This window comes from Typopeltis vanoorti, chromosome 6 (genome assembly GCF_054136105.1).
Source record: "Typopeltis vanoorti isolate ZY-2024b chromosome 6, IOZ_Tvanoo_1.0, whole genome shotgun sequence".
NCBI classification, from domain to species: domain Eukaryota; kingdom Metazoa; phylum Arthropoda; class Arachnida; order Uropygi; family Thelyphonidae; genus Typopeltis; species Typopeltis vanoorti.
The window spans coordinates 65,600,143-65,620,829 of record NC_143554.1 but is presented as its reverse complement, the minus strand read 5'-3'; the positions used below and the strand labels follow the sequence as shown (position 1 = coordinate 65,620,829).

The 20,687-nt window shown below is 37.2% G+C and overlaps 1 protein-coding gene across 1 annotated transcript in view; it reads left to right on the top strand.

The window, feature by feature from the left end:
• Nipped-A (Transcription-associated protein Nipped-A) overlaps positions 1–20,687 on the top strand; it is a 936,100-nt gene that overhangs the window by 897,944 nt on the left and 17,469 nt on the right. Inside the window, exons 62-63 of the mRNA XM_090393977.1 lie at positions 3,635–3,859; positions 8,813–9,028. Of these exons, the coding sequence (XP_090250103.1) occupies positions 3,635–3,859; positions 8,813–9,028 (441 nt within the window). The remainder of the gene's footprint in view (positions 1–3,634; positions 3,860–8,812; positions 9,029–20,687) is intronic.

Genomic DNA, 20,687 nt, shown 5'->3' with positions numbered 1-20,687 from the left:
TTGTCTGAATCCTCCCAGCCACCTCCTGGTCACCTAGAAATGCAGGTGACCAAATCTGCACACAGTAGTCAATCATAGTCTTATAAAGAGGGATAATAACCTCACTATCTTTACTTGTCAATGTGTTCTTCAATATCCAAGTAATTCTCTGAACTATTTTGCCAGTGCTTGCAAAATGTTCTCTGAATTTCAGATTTCTATCCACCATCAACCCCAGATTCCTAGCCTCATCAATTTCCTGTAATCTGGTACCATCAATATGATACAATGTACATAATCCTTTCATTTCAACATACATTACATTACCTTACATTTTACAACATTTGGAAACCATTGTCCTTTGTCCACACTGCCAATTTATTTAAATCATCCTGCAAAATATCTATATCACATTTATCAACTATTGTCCTCCCCAGTTTTACATCATCAGCAAACAATATCCCCCCCCTCAAATCTTCCACTATATCATTAATACACATTAATTAAAGAGTAGTGGAACTAATACAGAGCACTGGGGCACTCTGTTAGTTATCCTCATTCACTTTGATTCTACTCATACACCACCTTCTGGTGTCTATCTATCAGCTACTCCCCTATCCATGCTACCATCTTCATATCCATTCCCATTTGCTTCAACTTATGTAATAATTTTCCATGTGGTATTCTGTCAAATGTCTTTGCAAAGTCCAGCAGTATTCATAGTGTAGCCATTTCCTTTATCCAATTCTGCTGTAACCTTATTATAAAATGTGGATAAATTACTCAGGCAGGACCTACCTGTTACAAAGCCATGCTGATCCCTATAAAGTATCATTCTTGTCCAATACTTCATCCACCACTCCAGAGATACTAATTGGTCTGTAATTTTCTACTTCTGTCTTGGAGCCATCTTTATGTAATGTGTTCTATCTTAACTTCTTTTTACTCCTTTGGTGCCTTACCAGAGCTCAAACTTAGATTAAACAACTTTGTCAAAGTCACTGTCTGTTTACTTGTGCATTCTCATAGCATACAAGCTGACATATCGTCCGTATCCACATCGATATTTTTCAATATACTAAGCTCCAGTTCATCTACCTCAATTCTCACACCAGTCTCTGTCATGTCAGTAACTTCAAAGTCACCACCTGCTGCTGTCACTTTCTTACCATCAATAATGAGTAAAGTTATATTTCCATAATCATTTTTTCTCTTACTTGCTGCGTATTGAAAATGCTCTTTTGGATTTACCTGCTTAGCTGATTTTCTTTCAAAATCTGATTTAGCCTTCCTTACCATACTCGTTACACTATTTGCTTTTGCCTTATATTGCTCATGAGCATGCTGATCACCTTTTTTGTTTATATTCCTTCCACAATGCTTTTTTGCATCTCCTGCTTGATATTGCTACTCATCTACTTAATCCCTACTCAGTTTATCCTCCTGACCCTGGGTATGCAGTCTGATACTGCATCACTAAAATAATCCCTGGCACTAATGATATTCATTCCATGTAGCTTCTTATGCCACAGCACTGCTCTAAGTTGCCTCCTAAGTTTGTCATAATTGCCAGCTTTTTTTTGTAGTTCCACATAAACTCTTTCTTGACTGAAAATTCTACATGTTGAGCAACCTCCAAGGGTAAGACTGCATGGTCACTTTCCCTGATTGGAGGAAGAGTTGCTACTATAGATATAAATAGATCTTCTGATGCTATTCCAGATCCAACACTCTCAAACCCCTGCTCCCCCTCCATCAGATGCTGTTTCAAGTAATTATACCTTAGCAACTGTACAAACTCCATTTTACTATGTGCCCTTTCCTCCTTCCAGTCTATATCCCCATAATTTAAGTCTCCCATAATAATTGCTTAGCCTTAACTTGTGTTAATATGCCAATGCATGTCATCCAGATCTTCTTCTTCTGGACCACCAGGTCTATAGCAGCACCCTACAATATATTTTGTCTTGTTGGCCTCACACCAAACATCCTCAAAAATGAACCAATTCACTCAGAAATGAGGGATTCCTTAACTTCTATTTTTGTTGGTTGAAGTTCTTCAACCATCATTAATAATACCTCTCCTTCTGCACTATTTCCTCTATCTTCTCTGAAAATACAATTTCCATTACATTCTATCCCTGTAACTACATCATTCTTGCTGATGCCAATAATTTTTGGCCAAGTCAAGCTGACCAGTGCCAAACTCCTCTCCTTTAATTCAGATACTTTGAGTATTTGTGTGCATGCATTTCAACATCCCCTTGGGCCTCATAGTTTCCCTTACATTTTATTGTTACTTGCCCATTCAGTTCATAACTTGGGAAACTGTACCCAGCTCTTCACAATCACTTCTCCACTCATGCTCATTTGTCTGAACAGTGACTAGACAAATGCTTGATTACCCCCCCCCCCAAAAAAAAAATTTAAATCTCTGGTTTTTCACTTCCTGAATCTCACTGAAGAACATTTCCTGCAAGTATCTAATCCAAAACCATTCAAGTGTAGTCCATCAGGCATATACAGGTCCTTTCATTCATCACCCCATACATCTACCAACTGCACACCATTCTTCATACATTATCTTCTCATTGGCAATCATGGCTCTTCTTCTCAATTCTGTCCTATCATACTGAGGCAGCAGACTCACAATCTTTTACTTTCGTATTCTTCATCTTTTTGCTTCTTTCAACAACTCTCTCATATCCTCTCTCATTGCATATTTCCCATCTTTCAAATAATTTGTGCCTGCCAAAACAATTAACTTATTGCTTCTTTCTTCTTCAAACTTATAATTTTGCTGACATCCTTGATCTTTGCACCTGGGAAACATCACTTTCTCATTAAGTATATCTCTTATCATCGAGTCTCCATACAATACTTTTTCTTTTCTCTTAGTTTTCTCGCACTTTCATGCTTATCCCTTTCACTCTTTCTTCCTCCTCCTGGTCCACACGGCAATTGTTTCTCCAGTTGCTCAAGCTCGTGTTTTGTCTTGTGAAGGAGTCTGCATAGGTATGCATTTTCTCTCTGCACTGGCATCTTATCATCCACTTCCTTCAAACTCTCATTGATATTTCATGCACTATCATTCATTGTTCTTCTCCTTAATATCTGACTTCATTCTTCCACTCCCGACATGACTTACATTTCTTGCATTTGCTCATGAAACATTTCCAACAAACATTCTCTTCATTCTCATACACAAACCATTCAATCTTTACAATGAATACATTAAACACACACTACATCACACTAAATGCTGCATCTTAATATCATTAACCATCAATGTCTTGGCCTCCATATATTTTGTGCATGAGTGCCATAACATAGAATGCTTTTGAAATAATATTGTGTAATAATAGTCATGACTAAACACTCTTAATAACACAGTCAAAAATAAAGAAAACAACACCATATATTTAACAATGCCAATGTTTATTAAAAATAAGGACTTATCTGAGAAATATGTGTATGGCAGCTAAGGATGATACTAATGCTCTCCAGTATAATAATGCAATATATTTTTTCTTTTATTTTATCATTTTAGCATAATAAATGTCATATTTTATAATATTTATATACCATAAGTTTGTTATTGAGAGTAAGTATGAATTTGTAATTACTGACTTATACAAAACCTTTCTTTAAACAGATTTATCCATATCTGGTGGTAAATGATGCTTGTCTAGGTGATGCTAGGAGAGAAGAAAGAGTTCTCCAATTGTTGAGAATGCTTAACTACTATTTAGGCAAGCAGAAAGAAACTGCCCGAAGATTTCTGAACTTTACTGTGCCTCGAGTTGTAGCTATAAGTCCACAGATGAGACTTGTGGAAGATAACTGCTCTTCGGTTTCTTTATTAGATGTCTTCAAACAGGTACATTCTTCTGCATTTATCATATTGCACTTTGATTAGCATTCTAGCTTGTTTTCAGATAAGTTATGAATATGGGTTTATTTTTTTGCTGATATTTATGAATTCTAACTCATATATTTAGATAATTTTGCTACTTCTATTTACATGAAATATCATGACAACCCTGAAATTTAGAATATTTACTAGCCATAATGTTAGCAATATTTGCAAAATGAACAATTTGAATGTATGTTTATTTTGAAGTCAAATATGGTGCATGACATCTCTGTTATGCAGTTGCATGCTGTTTATTCTTTAATAGACACCTAGTTTGCTAGCCTTGATTGGCTGAGTGGTTAGTATACCTGCTGTCGTAACCAACAGGCTGTGTGTTCAAATTCCACTGAAAGCATGGATATTTGTCTTTTAGTGGGAGATGAATTTCATTACCTGGTTTGTGAGACCACTGCTCTCCTTATTGGAGGCTTTAAGTGTCTTAAAAAAGTTCTATGCTTGGTCCCTAGAAAAGGATTTCCAGATAATATAAATTATTATTATTCTAAGACACCATAGAGTCATAGACTTATCTAGGAGGTCCCTTTTGTTATATACAAATCTCCTCATACTGCACTTTAAATACATGCAGATTCTCTGCAGACATCACACTCTTAGGCAGTGCATTCCAATCATTCACAACTCTTCATGCAAAATCCTGCTTCTCACTCCCTTGCTTACACTCTCCTTATACTTCCAGGGATGACCTCTTGTTCTCCCACTGTTTTATGAAAAACCTTTTCAATGTTAATCCTATAACAACCCCTTAGTAACTTGTACATCTCTATATTTATCACTCCTCTTCTTCCTATCTACTAGACTCTGCAAATTTCATTGTCTACTTATCTTCATATTCAACATTCCAGGGATCAGAGACTATTTTGATCAATTTCCTCTGGACCCCCCCCCTCTCCAGCATCTCTTCATCCTTTGTAAACCAGGTGAACCAAATGTGTGCACAGTAGCCCATAATGTTGTTACCTAATCAGAATCTCCTTACTTCTACAAGTCGGTGTCCTCTGCATGATTGCCAGAATTCATGTTATCCTCACAACTTTAGCAACATGTCCTCTAAATTTTAGATCCTTATCCACCATCACCCAAAGATCTCTTATTTACTCCACCTCCAATAATATATCACCAATAAGAGTAAATTCTATATTCCATCTTTGTTTTCCAAATTTTAAAACTTTACATTTTGCAACACTAAACTTGTATTTCCACTACCATGCCCATTCACTGGGTCTATTCAAGTCTTATAAGGCCACAACATCTGTTGTAATCCTCATAGTTTGTCCTGACCTTGCATTATCTGCAAACAGCCGTATAACTCCATTCAAATCCTCCCCAATATCATTAATATACAGATTAAACAGGAGTAGCCCTTAAACATACCACTGAGGCATACTTACTACTAGTGACTTTCCTCTTCTGGGATATTGCTACCCCATACACAGCTTGTTTATTCAATGCACTCATTTGATATCCAACCCCATCTGGTCTACTTTGACTATCAACTTATTATGCGGTAATCTAACAAAACTTTAGCAAAGTATATTACTATGTATCCATTGCCCATGTCTAATGCTGCTGTCACCTTATTGTAATAAGTAAATAGATTACTAAAACATGAATTCCCTTTAGCAAATCCATGCTGTCCATCAAAAATAATACCATTATTGTCAACCCAATTCTGAATCCTGATTCTCCAGCTTTTCCAACACTTTAACCACAACACCTTTCTGACACACAGATTGGTCTAATTCGATGCTTGAATTCGATCACCTCCTTTATGAAAAGGTACAATCTTGCCTTCCTTACACTCCTTTGGAACTTGATGCAGTGTATGACTCATATTAAACAAATATGTGAAATGAAAGCAGATGTCAACATCCTGGCACATTCCTTCAAAATACACAGTGATATATCATCAAGTCCCACAGTCTTATTAACATTAAGTTTGCTCAATTCCCCATATACCACATTACCAGGTCTATAGCAACATCCATTGAAGTATTTCATTCTGTTCACCTCTACCTCTCACCACACTACCTCAAAACAACTACCACTATTTCCCTCTTGCATCTCTGCCTTGTATGGACATAACTCTGTTCTGTCATCAGTAGTACTCCCACCCCCCCTTTTTTTTTTTTATCCTTTTTATCTTCACGAAATACATCATATCTCATTCCATCTCTATTCCTGTCCAGATGTCATCCTCATCTAATCATGTCTCACTTATTCCAACAATTTTTGGGTGAACAAACTCAATGCAACTATTTAATTTACCTTGTTTCTGATACTTCTAGCATTTGTATACAAGCATAACAGCTCATTCCTGGATCTATAACAAATTTATCTGATACCACTTATTACATGACTACTTCCCCATACCTTCCTCGAGCCAATTCTTTTTCTCCTTATTCATTCCAGAACCTTCTTCAAAGCCAACTGTTTTCCCTTGATCCCAGGTCATTCCCTTCCATTTTTGTCTAAACACACACATTCACATCTTCTTGGAGCATCAACCTTTCTCACACTGTGTTACCCTGTCCATCCTGAGCCTCCCATTTCAATCTCTCCTTCCTTACTGTTCCCACTCTTTCACATCGCTTCTTACTTGATCAGATGCATTCTCTGCACTCATTTCTCTACCTTCCAGCAGCAACAGTCTCTCCAAATGACTCACACCAAAAACCATTCAAAAGCAATCCATCACTATACAGTTCAGTTCTTCCTTCAAACCCATTCCACACATTAACAAACTGCACTCCTTTTTCTTCACACATTTCTGCTGACATATCATTCATAATTCTTGCTCTCCACCTCATATTTATTAAGATGAGAACAACATTATTAATATTGTTTTAGTTGCATGTTCCAGGGAGAGCTACTAATTGAGTTTTTTTTTTATAACTGTTACATACCTGATTTGTGATGAGTGATTCTGGAAAGTGAGGGGAACTGCAGTACAGAGTACTGCAAGTAACAAATTCTTATAAATGTTATATTGTAAAAATGTATGTATTATTTTCTATAGAGAAAAAACATTGCTAACTATGATTATGAATAAATAGTAAAGAAAAAATTTAGAACAAAAAAAGGGTCCTGGCTAACCATAATTAGCCAGTGGGGCATTTTTAACAAAAAGAACTTGATTGTGATATTGCTTTTTTCCAGGCAGATATGAGATTGATGCTCAGTAAATGATTACTGGCAATTTTCTATACCAATTAATGGTCTTTTTTTTTTCCAATTATAAAAAAGAAGAAAAAAATGCTTAATATGGAAGTTTCTCTTATGTTGTCATGCCATTAACGATAAACTATAATTATATGATAAAAACTAGAAATATAAAAATATACTGTGTACATTTAGATTGTATAAGGTCCCTGTTTAAAATTAGCCACCCTACATACTGTGAAGTTGGGATTTCTTGTTTTCAGCACTGACAATGAGATGTAGCTACAAAAGCAAGTTAACCAGTTGTGTGTTCTCCGAAATATGAAAGATTATCACACCTCTTAATGGAGATATGGATGGCTTGCACTTCTTATCCATGTTACTTCAACACTATCATATGTGCTTCAGATCCATATATTGGTGTAGAAAATATGTCTTGGTCATTGGGAAGGTTAAGGAAGCATATACAAATACAAGGAATAATTAATATATAGAAATATAGTACATAAATCATTGATAATGGAAGAATCCTACTCAATTTAGTACAGTTAAGTTCTCATGTTGCATGTGTTTTATCTTTCTTTACTTTTCATATTGTTTATTGATGAGTGTTGTTTAAATAGTTGAGATCTGTGAGTTACACAGATCTCAACTATTTAAACAACACTATATATATATATATATATTTTTTTTTATTATTATTTTTTTTTTTTTTTAATGTGGCATGGTAATGAAGTAATACAACAACAACAAATATACCTTTGTTGATACATTCTAAAATTAGTCATCACAAAAAAAAAAAAAACTACATACTTTAAACCAGTGAGGTTGCTATAGTTCTTTTTATAGTAAAAACTTTTAATGACTGCTTGTGAGCTTCATAAAGTACTAGTTTACTATAGGTCAACATGGTGGGATTTTTTACCATGTATTAGCATTATTTCAGGGGAAAGACTTTATTCCCTGTCTAGGAACTTTCAAGCCCTGCTCTGCATGATGGCATTTCTCTCTTACCTAAAAACATTCAAACATCCATGTCCAAGGTAGGATTCAAATCCACAGCCCATTGGTTGGGACCAGGATGTGATGCTGTCCACTCAGTCCAACTGCCTTAAATGCCTTAGTACTCAAACCTTACTTTGTTTATCCCTGTCTTAGTAATTCATTGCAATGAATACTGAAAACATCATCACTACAATGTGAATCTCTTCATGTTTTGTATCTCATATGTCTGTTATTTTTAGTTTGTAGAATTTCATGACACTAAAAAATCTTATAAAACCACTTCACAATTTGAAGTTCACTTCAACTGTTATTAATTACAGGTATTTATAAATGTTTGGGCTGTGTTTGTGACTGCCTCTATTATAAGTTGATCCTTATCTAACACTTAGTCCATCACAATACTGATGTACTATTAGCTAAATGTACCTTACACAAACAGGATTCACATATATATATATATATAATTCAAAGAATACTTTTCTGCCTTCTGCTGACAAATAAGCCTTAATAAGATATATTACAAATAATTTGATATGTAGTTACTCTTTTTTTTTCTTTTTTTTTTTTAGATTACAGATTATCAAATTTGAGTATATGATATGCCATGACAATAAATTCAGTCAGATGTAATTTATAAAATTATTAATGTGAGAATAGAGTGTTCCTAAACAATATTTAAAATTTCACATATGTATTTGTACTAATATTATCTATCTGTGGTCTTTATTATAGCGCTGTAATAGACGAACTATGGAGTATGATTCTCCCATTGTTCGATATTATGAAAGGCTTGCAACCGTTCAAGCACGTGGTTCTCAAGCCAGTCATCAAGTTCTTAGGGATATTCTAAAGGAAGTTCAGACCACTTTGGTTCCTAGAGGAATGATAAAAGAATGGGCCGTTCAAACATTCCCATCACCAACAGATTTCTGGACTTTTCGAAAACAGGTAATAGAATACCCTGCTCATCTTATGATTTCAACATGTAACAAAATGGAGTCTCATCTTTGTATTATCTGTTCTAAAGTGTGTGTATGTATCTTATGCCTTTGCATATTAAAAATTATAAAATTAAGTGGAGTGAGTAAAGAAAATTTGGGAAAAACTACATCAATTATGATATGTTGTTTTTGTGGGGAGCAGGATAAAATAGTATAATTTATTGATAATTCAGTGTCTAAATAACTGGCATCAAACAAATGTTTTACTAACCTTTTGTTTCCCATTCTGTTTAAGTGACAATGCCACTTTAGATTAGTTCTGATTCTCCCAATTTTTCTTGAAAATCTCTCGTGTTTTTCTACTCTTTGGTCAACTGTTTTATTTGTAACTTAAATTTCATATCTCGATCTGTTATTTGAACACTGTCTTGTATGCTGCTCATTTAGTGTTTTGACAAATTTCTGTTTTATTCCAGAAAAATTTACTCATCTAGCTCTACACCATAACAGCTTTGTTTATTCTAATAACTATTTCCATATTCATATTTAATTTGTGATTGCCATTTAAAAAAATAAAATAAAATGTGGAATTTCAGCTATATAGTTGAAATGTTTTGCTGTTTCTATACATTTTGACCATTGAGAATAATGATTTCCATGTGCTTCCCATTTTCATAGTTTCTTTTTATTGCTGATTTTCATACCAAATTTCTTACAAAATTTGGATATTAGAGAGTCCTCAATACTCATGCCAGATTTATTTAGGAAAATGTTTCTTAAAGAGTAGTTTAATTCGATCAATTTTCTCTATAACTAAAACTATAAAAATGCCTCAGCTAGTGAGATACATTCAATGCTTAAATGAAGCTCACATCAGTAGACTATCCACTATAGCAAATTATTGCTTCAGTCTCAACAAGTTCACTTCAGTGAGAGTCGGCTATGTCTCCCTTCTCTTAGAACTGATTTTAGATCATAAAATCTTGCTATTCATTCCTCATTTCTAATGGCTATCCTACATCTTCACAAAGTATTGACTTTTTATTGATCTGAATAATGTTCCTGACACACCATATAATTTTCAAGTGTTTTGAATGGCTTTTCTCTTGCACTTTTTTGGGGCATGCCTTCTCCATATATTCCAATGATTTCTCAACTATTCATCTTAAACTGGGTAAAAACCAGGTCCTTATAATCTTTATTTGGCCTAAACCTAGCTTACTTCTCCAGGCTTCTCTTACATAATTTTTCTTAGTCTCTCCTCAAATATGATTGCATTAATCATACATAGAACATTCTGTAAAGAAAAAATTCCTCTGTAAGTCTCATGTATTTATTTTCCTTTTTTATGGATGGATACTATGAGAATCATACTCCAGTCATGTGGAATTCGGCTTTCTTACTAGGCCTTCTGAATTATGCAATAAACATTCTAAAACTAAAATTATCCCTCCATATTTGAGCACTTTTGATAGAATATCATCTAATATGGCTGCTTTTCCTTGGATTTGTTTACCTCAAGTGTTGATTTTACTCCAGATTGTATCCTTCTCAAATATTTCTCCCCACTTTGTGTGAGGCACCTGTTCGTGGCAGAGGAGGAGACTTTTTGGTGATGGTGCTGGCTCTTTTCATTCATATTCTTTGCTCTACTTCACCTGAGTCTTTTTTACTATTCTCTTTCAGACCACAATCATCACTGGGATCCAAAACCTTGCCACCATGTTTGCTGTACTGAGCAACTTGTGGACCTAATAGTCTTGCACTATTTTAGCCTCTGCATCAGCAAGAAAGGCAATCCTGGATCAGTCAGCTAGTGAGCTTGCCTGCAAAAGTTCAAAGGCATTGTGGTAGGTTGTCTTTCTAAGGACTGGGCCCAAGGCCACTGTGGTGTTTGTATAGCATCTGGAGTAGCTCTAGTATTCCACTCCCAAGTGCAGTCATTGTTGCCGGACAGTGGGTATCTATTTGTGGCTCCATGGGGGGGGGGGGGGTGAGAAGCTCTGGTACTGAACTAAACTCTTCCTGATGAGAATGAAGATATCTTCATCTTCTTATTAATCAGGGGTCCTCAACAAGTCCCAACCAGATTCAGAAACCATATTATCATCAACAGAAAACCAGAGGAAGAAACAAAAAAACATCAGAAGCTGCAATGAATCCACCACTGTTTTGATCTTACGCTCAACAGGTGAATGTCAAATTGAAAAAATGTTACCTTTCTTCATCCAGAAAGGCTTGGAAGTTTTAGAAGGATCTCCAAACTCTGTAAAGAAACTGCATTCGGGAGATATCCTTATTGAAGGAGTTACAGTAGCACAATCAGAAAAATTACTCCATCCAACATCTGTTGGGGGAAAATAACCATCACAGTTACCCCTTGCAAAACTTTAAACTTTTCTAGAGGCATAATATCAGAGTGGATGTTACTGATGAAGAGATATGCTCCAAACTCAAGGACGAAGAAGTGACAGCCATAAGAAGAATACTGGTACGTAGGGAAGGACATCTGGTTCCCACCAGAAACATCATCCTTACCTTCGTCAAACCAAAACCACCACCAGCTGTCAAAGCAGGTTATCTCAACTGTCAAGTAAGGCTCTATATCCCAAACCCCCTTATGGTCCTTTAAATGCCAGAAATATGGTCGTTCTCAAACTGCCTATCATGGCTCTGCCATCTATGCCTGATGTGGCAGTAAAGATAAAGAAATTAAAGGCTGTATGAACAAAATGTTCTGTTAGGGAGACTGCTCAGCACACTCCTGAGCATGCGAAAGGTGGAAGGATGAGAAGGAGACCCAAAAAAAAATAAAAATAGAGCAATGAGTTACTTATCAGAATATGAAAAGGCAGTATACCACAAAAATGACACCAATGTCTGGTTAACTCTCTTACACCATGAATACAGCTATGAAAAAGCGTGAACAGGGATCCAAAACCATATGTCAATCCAGCCTTCTCACAACAAACAACATGCCTGAACAATATGACTTGCTTGCCATTCCTTTGAGCAAAACCATTTGGTATGGACTCACTCCTGAGGGCATGTTAAAGATAGTCATGCTACACATAATAAATATAATGGAACTGCCAAGCGTCAAAAGCGCATTCCATTCCTAATGAAGAGGAAATGATGAATACTGGTAATCTCTTTAAAAAAAAAAAAAAACTAAGGAAATCAGAACTACTCAACACAGGTAGCCAGATGATATGACTAGGCACATGTTTGAAAGCATATGCTCAGCAACAGTATTTATTTTCTCCCTCCTAAATCCAGGAAGTAATACCTACTTTCATATGCCTACCCAAATATTCACTGCCATAGACTTAACTATCTTCTCACTCTCCCTTTTCCCACTCTACAAGTAGGAAGCTAACAATTTATTTGGGAGTGATTACTTTTCAGTGGTGGGGGATGAAAACATTCCTACAATGGAATTGTCATGGATTCCATTAAAACAACAAGAACATCATGGCCCTGTTGCAGAAGAATAAACTAATATGCTTTTGCCTACAGGAAACATACCTAAAGCCAAAAGACAATCTGACATTACAAAATACAGCCTTAAAGGTCATTCATCATCACTTCATCTTTGTGGGACACCGGCTCCCCTTCCAGCAAGTGTCACTTAATACGAACTTGGAAGCAGTTGTTGTTGGAACTCTATTAAGAGTAGGCTGCATCTACGTTTCTCCTGCCACAGATATCTTTCAAGATGACCTGATGATGTCATATTGCAGTTATCTTCCCCCTTTCTTTTAATGGGGAATTTAAATGGACACAACACTATGTAGGGAAGTTCTTACCCACAAAAAGAAGAGTTCTTGAGCATGTGCTCAACAATGATCTCTTTCTCTCTCTCTCTCCTAAACACAGGAACCAACACCTACTTTCATGTGCCTACCCGAATTATTCACTGCCATAGAATTAACTGTATGCTCGCCCTCTCTTTTTCCACTCTTCAAGTAGAAAGCTAACAATAATTTATTTGCAAGTGATTACTTTCCAGTGATATCCACCATCCTGCATGGGCAGCCATGTACTACATCACAGATATCAAGACGGAAAATTCAGCAATGGTCAGCTCTTCTTCCATCAGCGATGTGGTGAATTATGTGACAGTGTATTACAAAAGATGCCACAACTGTAATTCCTAAAACATCTAGTTGATTTTCATGTTTTCCAAACCCATGGTAATATGATGATTGCCCAGCAGCGAAAGAAACTTAGAAAAAAGCTTTTAGGATATTTTTAGACAATAACTGCACAACAGCAAACATGTGCCTCAGCTTGAGCAAGACACATCTAGCATCAGAATCAAAAGGAATCCTAGATCCAATATACATTGTTCTTCTTCTTCTTAAGAAGAGCAACCACACTAAAGAAGTGTAAGACAAAATCTGGAAAATGAAGAGCAGATATATCACCCACTGGCTCTCTGTCTTTAAATACAATGGTTGTTCAGTTGCTGAGCCAACAGCAATTGCCAATACACTCAGAAAGTTTTATCCTAGAATGATCAGCAGCATCTTCTTATCCACCCCCCCCCCAAGTTCATTTCCTAAAAAACAACACAAAAAACACAAAAAATTTAGTTTTCTTCAAACAGCACAAAAGAATACAATGGGCTGTTCATTAAAGAAGAAATGAAAGCTGCTCTGATTAAATGCCATCTAACTGTTGTTGGATGAGACAGTATCCATTACAGTGGGGTAAAACATCTGTCATCGTCAGCTGTGGATCAACTGGTTGTATCTTTACAACAGAATTTTCATTGAAAACATATTTCCAGATACCTGGTAAAAGGCAATTATAATTGCCTTTCCTAAGCCAGGAAATCCCCAAATAACTACTGTCCAATTGCTTTGGATAACTGCTTGCACAAGATTCTGAAACAAATAATTAACTCTTGTCTTTTATGGTTTCTGGACAGAAACAACCTTTTTTTTCCAGAACGTAATCTGGCTTCTGAAAACGTCATTCTACTACTGATCATCTAATCTGGCTTAGAGATGCCTTGCCTAAGATACAGCCATTTAGTATTGGTTTTCTTTGATATGGAAAAAGCATGCAATACTGCTTACTTCCTCTTTTGATCAAGAATTTCTTATCTAATAGAATCTTCCAAGTGGGGAACCCCTCTCTCCTGACCACATAACCAAGAGGAGGGAGTCCCACAAGATTCAGTTTTTTAAGTGTCGCACTTGTTGTGATTAAAGTCAATTCGATAATAGAACAATTTCCTCCAACAGTAAGTAATGCCCTCTATGTGGATGACTTCCCCATCTTCTGTCATTTGTGTAATATGAGGATCATAGAAAAACCACTGCAGTAAGGCATTGACCATCTCTTAAAATGGGCACTTGCAGGGTTCAGATTTTCACAGCAGAAAACAGTTTGTATAAACTTTTCCTGCAGATGTGTCTTCATCATTATTCAGAACTCTGACTAGGACAGTCATTAATCCCAGTTGCACCAGAAGCCAAGACTTTGGCTTCTGATCCAAGCCATGTTGGAATTAAGAGAAATGAGGCTGCAGGTACTACAGCTAGGTCAGCTTATTTCCGAAACATCCACCTGTACCATCCACAGATTACCAGCAGATTATCAAACAAAAACTTTTATCCTAGTGGCATCTTAGAATAGAGAGAGAGAGACTAATAATGTAATAAGTTCTGCCAAATTAAGCCTCAAATTAAATTATAGCAGTCTAACCTGCACAGGTAGCCTCCATAGCTCAGTCAGTATTACTATTATTATTATCTGATACCTCCAGGGAGTCAAGGACTCATTAAGGGAGGCTGTAAATTACCCAACCCAGCTATCATACCTTACCTTTAATTCATTTACACTAGATGCACTCACTACCCGAAAGGGCAAATTATTCCACTCACTCACTGCTCTCTGGTACATAAACCTAGCTCTTACCCCTTTCTTGACTGAGAACAACCTTAACTTCCATGGATGCCCCCCGTGTTCTCTCCCCACCTTCTATATAATGAAAAATTTCATCATTTGAAATGCTATAACACCCATTCAAAAGTTTATAGACCTCTATCGTATCACCCTCTTTCTCCTGTTAACCAAAGTCTGTAATCCACATACTCGCCATCTGTCCTCATAATCTAAATCCCATAATCTGGATATAATCGTTCTAACTCTTCTTTGCGCCCTTTCCACATCTTCTTTATCCCCTTGGAACCTGGGAGACCAAATATGAGCACAGTAATCCAAGTGTGGTCTTTTCAAAGCCTTATGAAGAGGCAAATTTACTTCCATATCCTTACATGTAAAGGTTTGCTTCAGCATAGAAATTATCTTCTGAGTTGTATTTGCAACTTTTGCTATATGACCTTTGAACTTTAAATTCTTATCCACCAATACACCAAGATCCCTTGCCTCTTCAGTTTCTTGTAGCATAACCTTGCTAATATAATATGCCGCTGGAACTCTAATCACACCAAAGTGCATAACTTTACATTTCTAACGTTAAACTGACAGCCATTTTCGTTTGCCCAGATTTCCAGTCTATTCAAATCATTTTGTAATTGCTGAATGTCGGTAGCATCCCTGATTGTCTATCTTCGCATCTCAGCAAACAATTACAAATCTATAGACCCTGCTTGAAGTCATTTTGCACTTTATGTACACTAATGCTAGAAGTATTTAGAACAAGCAGGAGGAATATTTGGCATTGGTTGGCTCATCCTGGCCATAGGTTATTGGCATTAGTGAGACATGGCTAACAGAAGATGATATAGTTAGTGGGATAGAATGTGAAGGACATAGTGTGTTCAGGGAGGATAGAAAGGGGGGGGGGGGTGTTATTGATGATAGCTGATGAACTGCATCCAAAGAGAGTAGAAGTTCAACTGCAGGCAAGTGAAAATAGCACATCTGAGGCTATCTGGTGTGAGATTGAGGCCAGCAGAACAAAATATACGGTTAAATGCTGCTATAGACCAGGAGATGGAAAAGATTATGGAGATACTATGCATCTGCAAATACATTCAGTGAGTGGAAAACAGGTAGTTATTATGGGGGATTTCAACTATGGGAGTATAGAGTGGAAGGAGGAGAGGATACATGGAAGGAAAATGGAATTTATGCAGTTACTAAGAGATAATTACCTGAGACAGCATGTGGTGGAATACGAGGTGGTATCAAAAACCTTTGAAACTAGGTTGGTTTGTAACACTCCAACAGATGGCTGCATGAACAGTCACATGGAGCACCTACCCCTCATAAGTCAGTGTGCCAAAAGACATCGTCCTGTGTACATCGGGAGCTGTGCAACTGATGCTATTCTGACCACCTGCGTTACCACATCTGCGATTTCATCATGGACAGCAAGTTAGAACAAAGAGCAAACATGAAATTCTGCATGAAACTGGGCAAATCTGCCACAGAGACATTTGACATGATTCGGCAAGTTTACAGTGATGCTGCAATGAGTCGTTCGAGGTGTTTTGAGTGGCATGCGTGCTTCAAGAGCAGAAGAGCATCACTGGAAGATGATGAGAGATCAGGAAGATCTTCAACGAGCTCAACCCCCAAAAATGTTGAAACCATTTGGCAACTTGTGCATGAGGATCGTCGAAGAACACTCCACAACATTGCTGCCATTGTCGGTGTGTCATACGGAACAGTCCAGGCAATCCTCATGTGTGATTTCAACATGCGCCGTGTTGCTGCCAAGTTTGTCCCCAGGCTGCTGACCCAGAAGCAGAAGGAACACTGTGTCGAAGTCTGCCAAGAACTCCGTCAGCGTGCCGTGGATGACCCATCCTTCATGTCAAGGATCATTACTGATAACGAAACTTAGGTGTACAGGTACGACCCTAGACGAAGCAACAGTCTTCACAGTAGAAGAACCATCATCTCCATGACCAAAAAAGGCGAGGCAGGTCCGCAGCTCGACCAAGTGCATGCTCATCGTCTTTTTCGACATTCGCGGCATTGTGCATTGAGAATTCATCCTCAGGGGCCAGACCGTCAATAGTGAGTTCTACTGCCAGGTTTTAAGGCGTCTGAGGGAGGACATTCGGTGAAAGTGACCAGATCTGTGGCGCTCGAAAAACTGGATGCTCCACGACGACAATGCACCCTGTCACCAAGCTGTCTTCACGCATAAGTTTCTCGCCAGAAACAACATGATCTCACTTCTGCACCCACCCTACTCACCAGCTTTGGCTCCTGCAGACTTCGCCCTCTTCCCGAACATGAAGATCCAACTCAAAGGTCATCGTTTTGATACCATTGCGGAGATCCAGCACGAATCGCAGAAAGCGCTTGACATGCTTTGAAAAGAAGACTTCCAGGACACATTCCAGAAGTGGAAAGAGCACTGGAAATGCTGTATTGATATGCAAGGGGACTATTTTGAAGGTGATAAACTGTTTATTAAAAAATAGTTTACACATAGATAAATAAATTTATTTATTTATCTATGTGTAAACTATTTTCAAATAGTTTACACATAGATAAATAAAGTAATTTCTCGTAAACAGAGCTGGTCTTAACTTTTTGATACCACTTCGTATATATATATATACTAGGATTCAAGAGTGCTCGATCTGGTAATTGCATCTGAACATTTGTCTATAATGAATATGACCCACAAAAATGAGTGACATATGGTTTTGTCCTGAAAGGTGGCTAAATGTGTGGAATTTTCAGTCAAGACAGGGTATATATGGAATTAGAGGGCAGGCTGGTAAGTATGACAAGCTTAGAAGATTGCTTGGATCAGTACCAAAGCATGTAAAACTGCAAGGGCTGGATGTTGATAGTGCATGGTACCGATCAAACAATCTCCTAAGCTTGTCATATATCTGAGGGAGATAATGGCAGACTGCATACCTAGAGTCAGGAGAGTAAATCAAGTGGGAGTTAAATGGATGAATATCATCATCAAGCTGGAGCTGCAAAAAAGGAACAATTGGGGAGGGAATTTAAGAAGAAAGATGGCCTGCATGCACAGGCCAGAAGGGTAACTAGTGTGGTAAGAAAGGCAAAAGCAGATTATGAAAGGAAGTTAGCAATGCATGCTAAAGAAAATCCCAAACAGTTCTTTCAATATGCTGCAAGTAAAAGAAAATGTATATGACAAAATGATTTTAATGAATGCCACTGGTAGGGAGGTAACTGAATCAGTCGAAATAATAGAATTACTAAGTGAACATTTTGCAAGAGTATATCTTCCAGGTGGTAATATTGCAGGATTGAGAGATCCAAATGCTTATATGGGAACTGAGGTAAATGAAATGGAGGTGAATAGCATATTATAGAACCTTAATGTGAATACAGCTGTGGAATGGGATGGTATACCAGCTCCAGTTTTATGTAAAGCAGTGAGGAAATTGTCAGTGCCCTTGATCATATTGTTTAATCTCAGTTTCAGCTCTGGGTTAGTCCCAAGGGAATGGAAAGAGGAGAAAAATAGTCCCATTGCCTAAAGGAGGCTCCAAGACTGATGTAGCAAATTACCGACCTATCAGTATATCAGGAGTTGTTGTCAAAGTATTAGAGAAGTTGGTGAAGATCATACAGGAATGGATAGATGGAAATGAGATACTGTATGGGAGGCAGCATGGTTTTGTGAAGAATAGGTCATGCCTCAGTAACTTGCTCACGTTTTATAATATAGTGACAGCTGAGTTGAATAAAGGAAATGGGTTTACAGTGATACTGCTGGATTTGCAAAGGCCTTTGACATGATACCCCACTGCATGGAATTCTAATCAGTAAACTGCAGTACACAGGGATGGATATAGGGTTGGTGAGATGAATAGGAGAGTGGTTGATGGAGAAATATCAGAGTAGTTTATTGAGGAGTAGAGACCGAAACAATGCCTGTGACTAGTGGTGTGCCACAGGTTTCTGTTCTTGGACTACTGTTCTACCATTTATTTATTCATTAACGATATATAGGAAAAGATCTGAGGGGAACTGTTTAGTCATTTGCCAGTGATGCAATTTGGGTAGAGTAATTAATACAGATGATGTAAAAATTTTGCAGGATAATTTGGATTGATTGGCAGACTGGGCAAATGAGAATGGATGTCAGTTTAATGTGACAAAGTGTGAGGTTATGCATTTTTGGGTGAAAAGATTACCAACTGTATACCACATTGGTGGAACTGTACTCCAGGAAATTGATGAAGCCATAGACTTGGGAGTGTTAGTGGAGAGGGAGTTAAAGTTTAGTGGGTTCATAGCAAAAATGGCGAAAGCAGCTCATCGGATCATTTGGTTACTGAGAATACTTTGACTAGCAGAGGCGAGCAGGTTATTATTCCTCTTTATCGAGCCTTGATAAGACTCCATCTTGACTACTGGGCATGAGGGTTTCTTGGTGGTGAGGAGGAGATGATCCAGAGGTGAGTTACCAAGATGGTAGCAGGTCTATGGAATGAACCTTACAAGAGCAGGTTGAAGATTTGTGGGATACAGAAACTGGTTGATAGGCAGAAAAGGGGTGATATGATTGAGACATGCAAATTACTGACGAGTTTTTACAATATTAATTCAGAGGAAATTTTTCAAAACAGGTCTGATGGTGGGAGAACTAGGAGCCATCCATGTAAACTGAGTAAGAGTGTAGTTAGCAAGGGTGTTAGAACTACGTTTTTAACTTGGAGAGCAGTGAATGAGCGGAATAAGCTGCCAGAGTATGTTGTAGGTGCCATGACTGTGAATGAGTTCAAAGCAAAGTATGATAGATTCTGGGCAAATGCTGAATAGTTCTTGACATGATGTTTAGGGCCTCTCTGTTGATGAGTCTAAGGACTCCTTGGAGTTGCCCTTAAGGATCAACATAATTGATAATACTAGAATTTTGACATTGCTAGCTCTACCTCTTTTCCATTGATATTTCATGTGGTGATAGTAGCTGACTTCCCTATTTACCCTTCTCTTTTGTTCTCTGTTAAACAAAGGACCTTATTATCTAAGTAGCATCCTAGCTGGTGTGTAATTTAATCATGTTATACATGTTTGTCTGTGATTTAAACCTATATGGATCATATTTTGTTATGAAGGCTTCCATGGTCCGAGGACATAATAAACTGCAGTGCTGGTGTTTAACCACCTAGGACAACTAGATAGTAAAAAAATATTTATTCACACACTCACTAGTTTCTAGAAATAACTAAGTTTCACATTGTCAGAAGTAATGAATAAGTATAAAAAATTAAGCTAAGCAGGTAAAGATCACAATATAAATATTTGGGGGGGAGGAAAAAACTAGTCTAGTGTTTGAATAAATATTTTTTTTTTATTATCAAATTGTCCTATGTGGTTAAATACTGGTGCTACAATTCACTATACAGATTATAATTTGGTCAACTAAAATTGCCATTCCGTTGTCATTCACTTATTATCCAGATGGATAATGGACAGCAGGGACAACAGGGCATACCACTAGTAGGTGAGGAGTGAGCATTGTTTAGAAGCCCTGTTGGTTCTCTACATTTTAAATTTGACCTGTAAACAACTTCAAATCTGGAATAGCCCATGTCCTAAACATGAAGAAGGGATATAATGTTAGAATGCCTTAATCAAATATTGTGGGAAAAATAGTCCATGAGAAATTTTATTTGTATAAAATTACAGCAGTGAAATTATAATATTCATGTAATAGAAGTGATAGAAGATATATG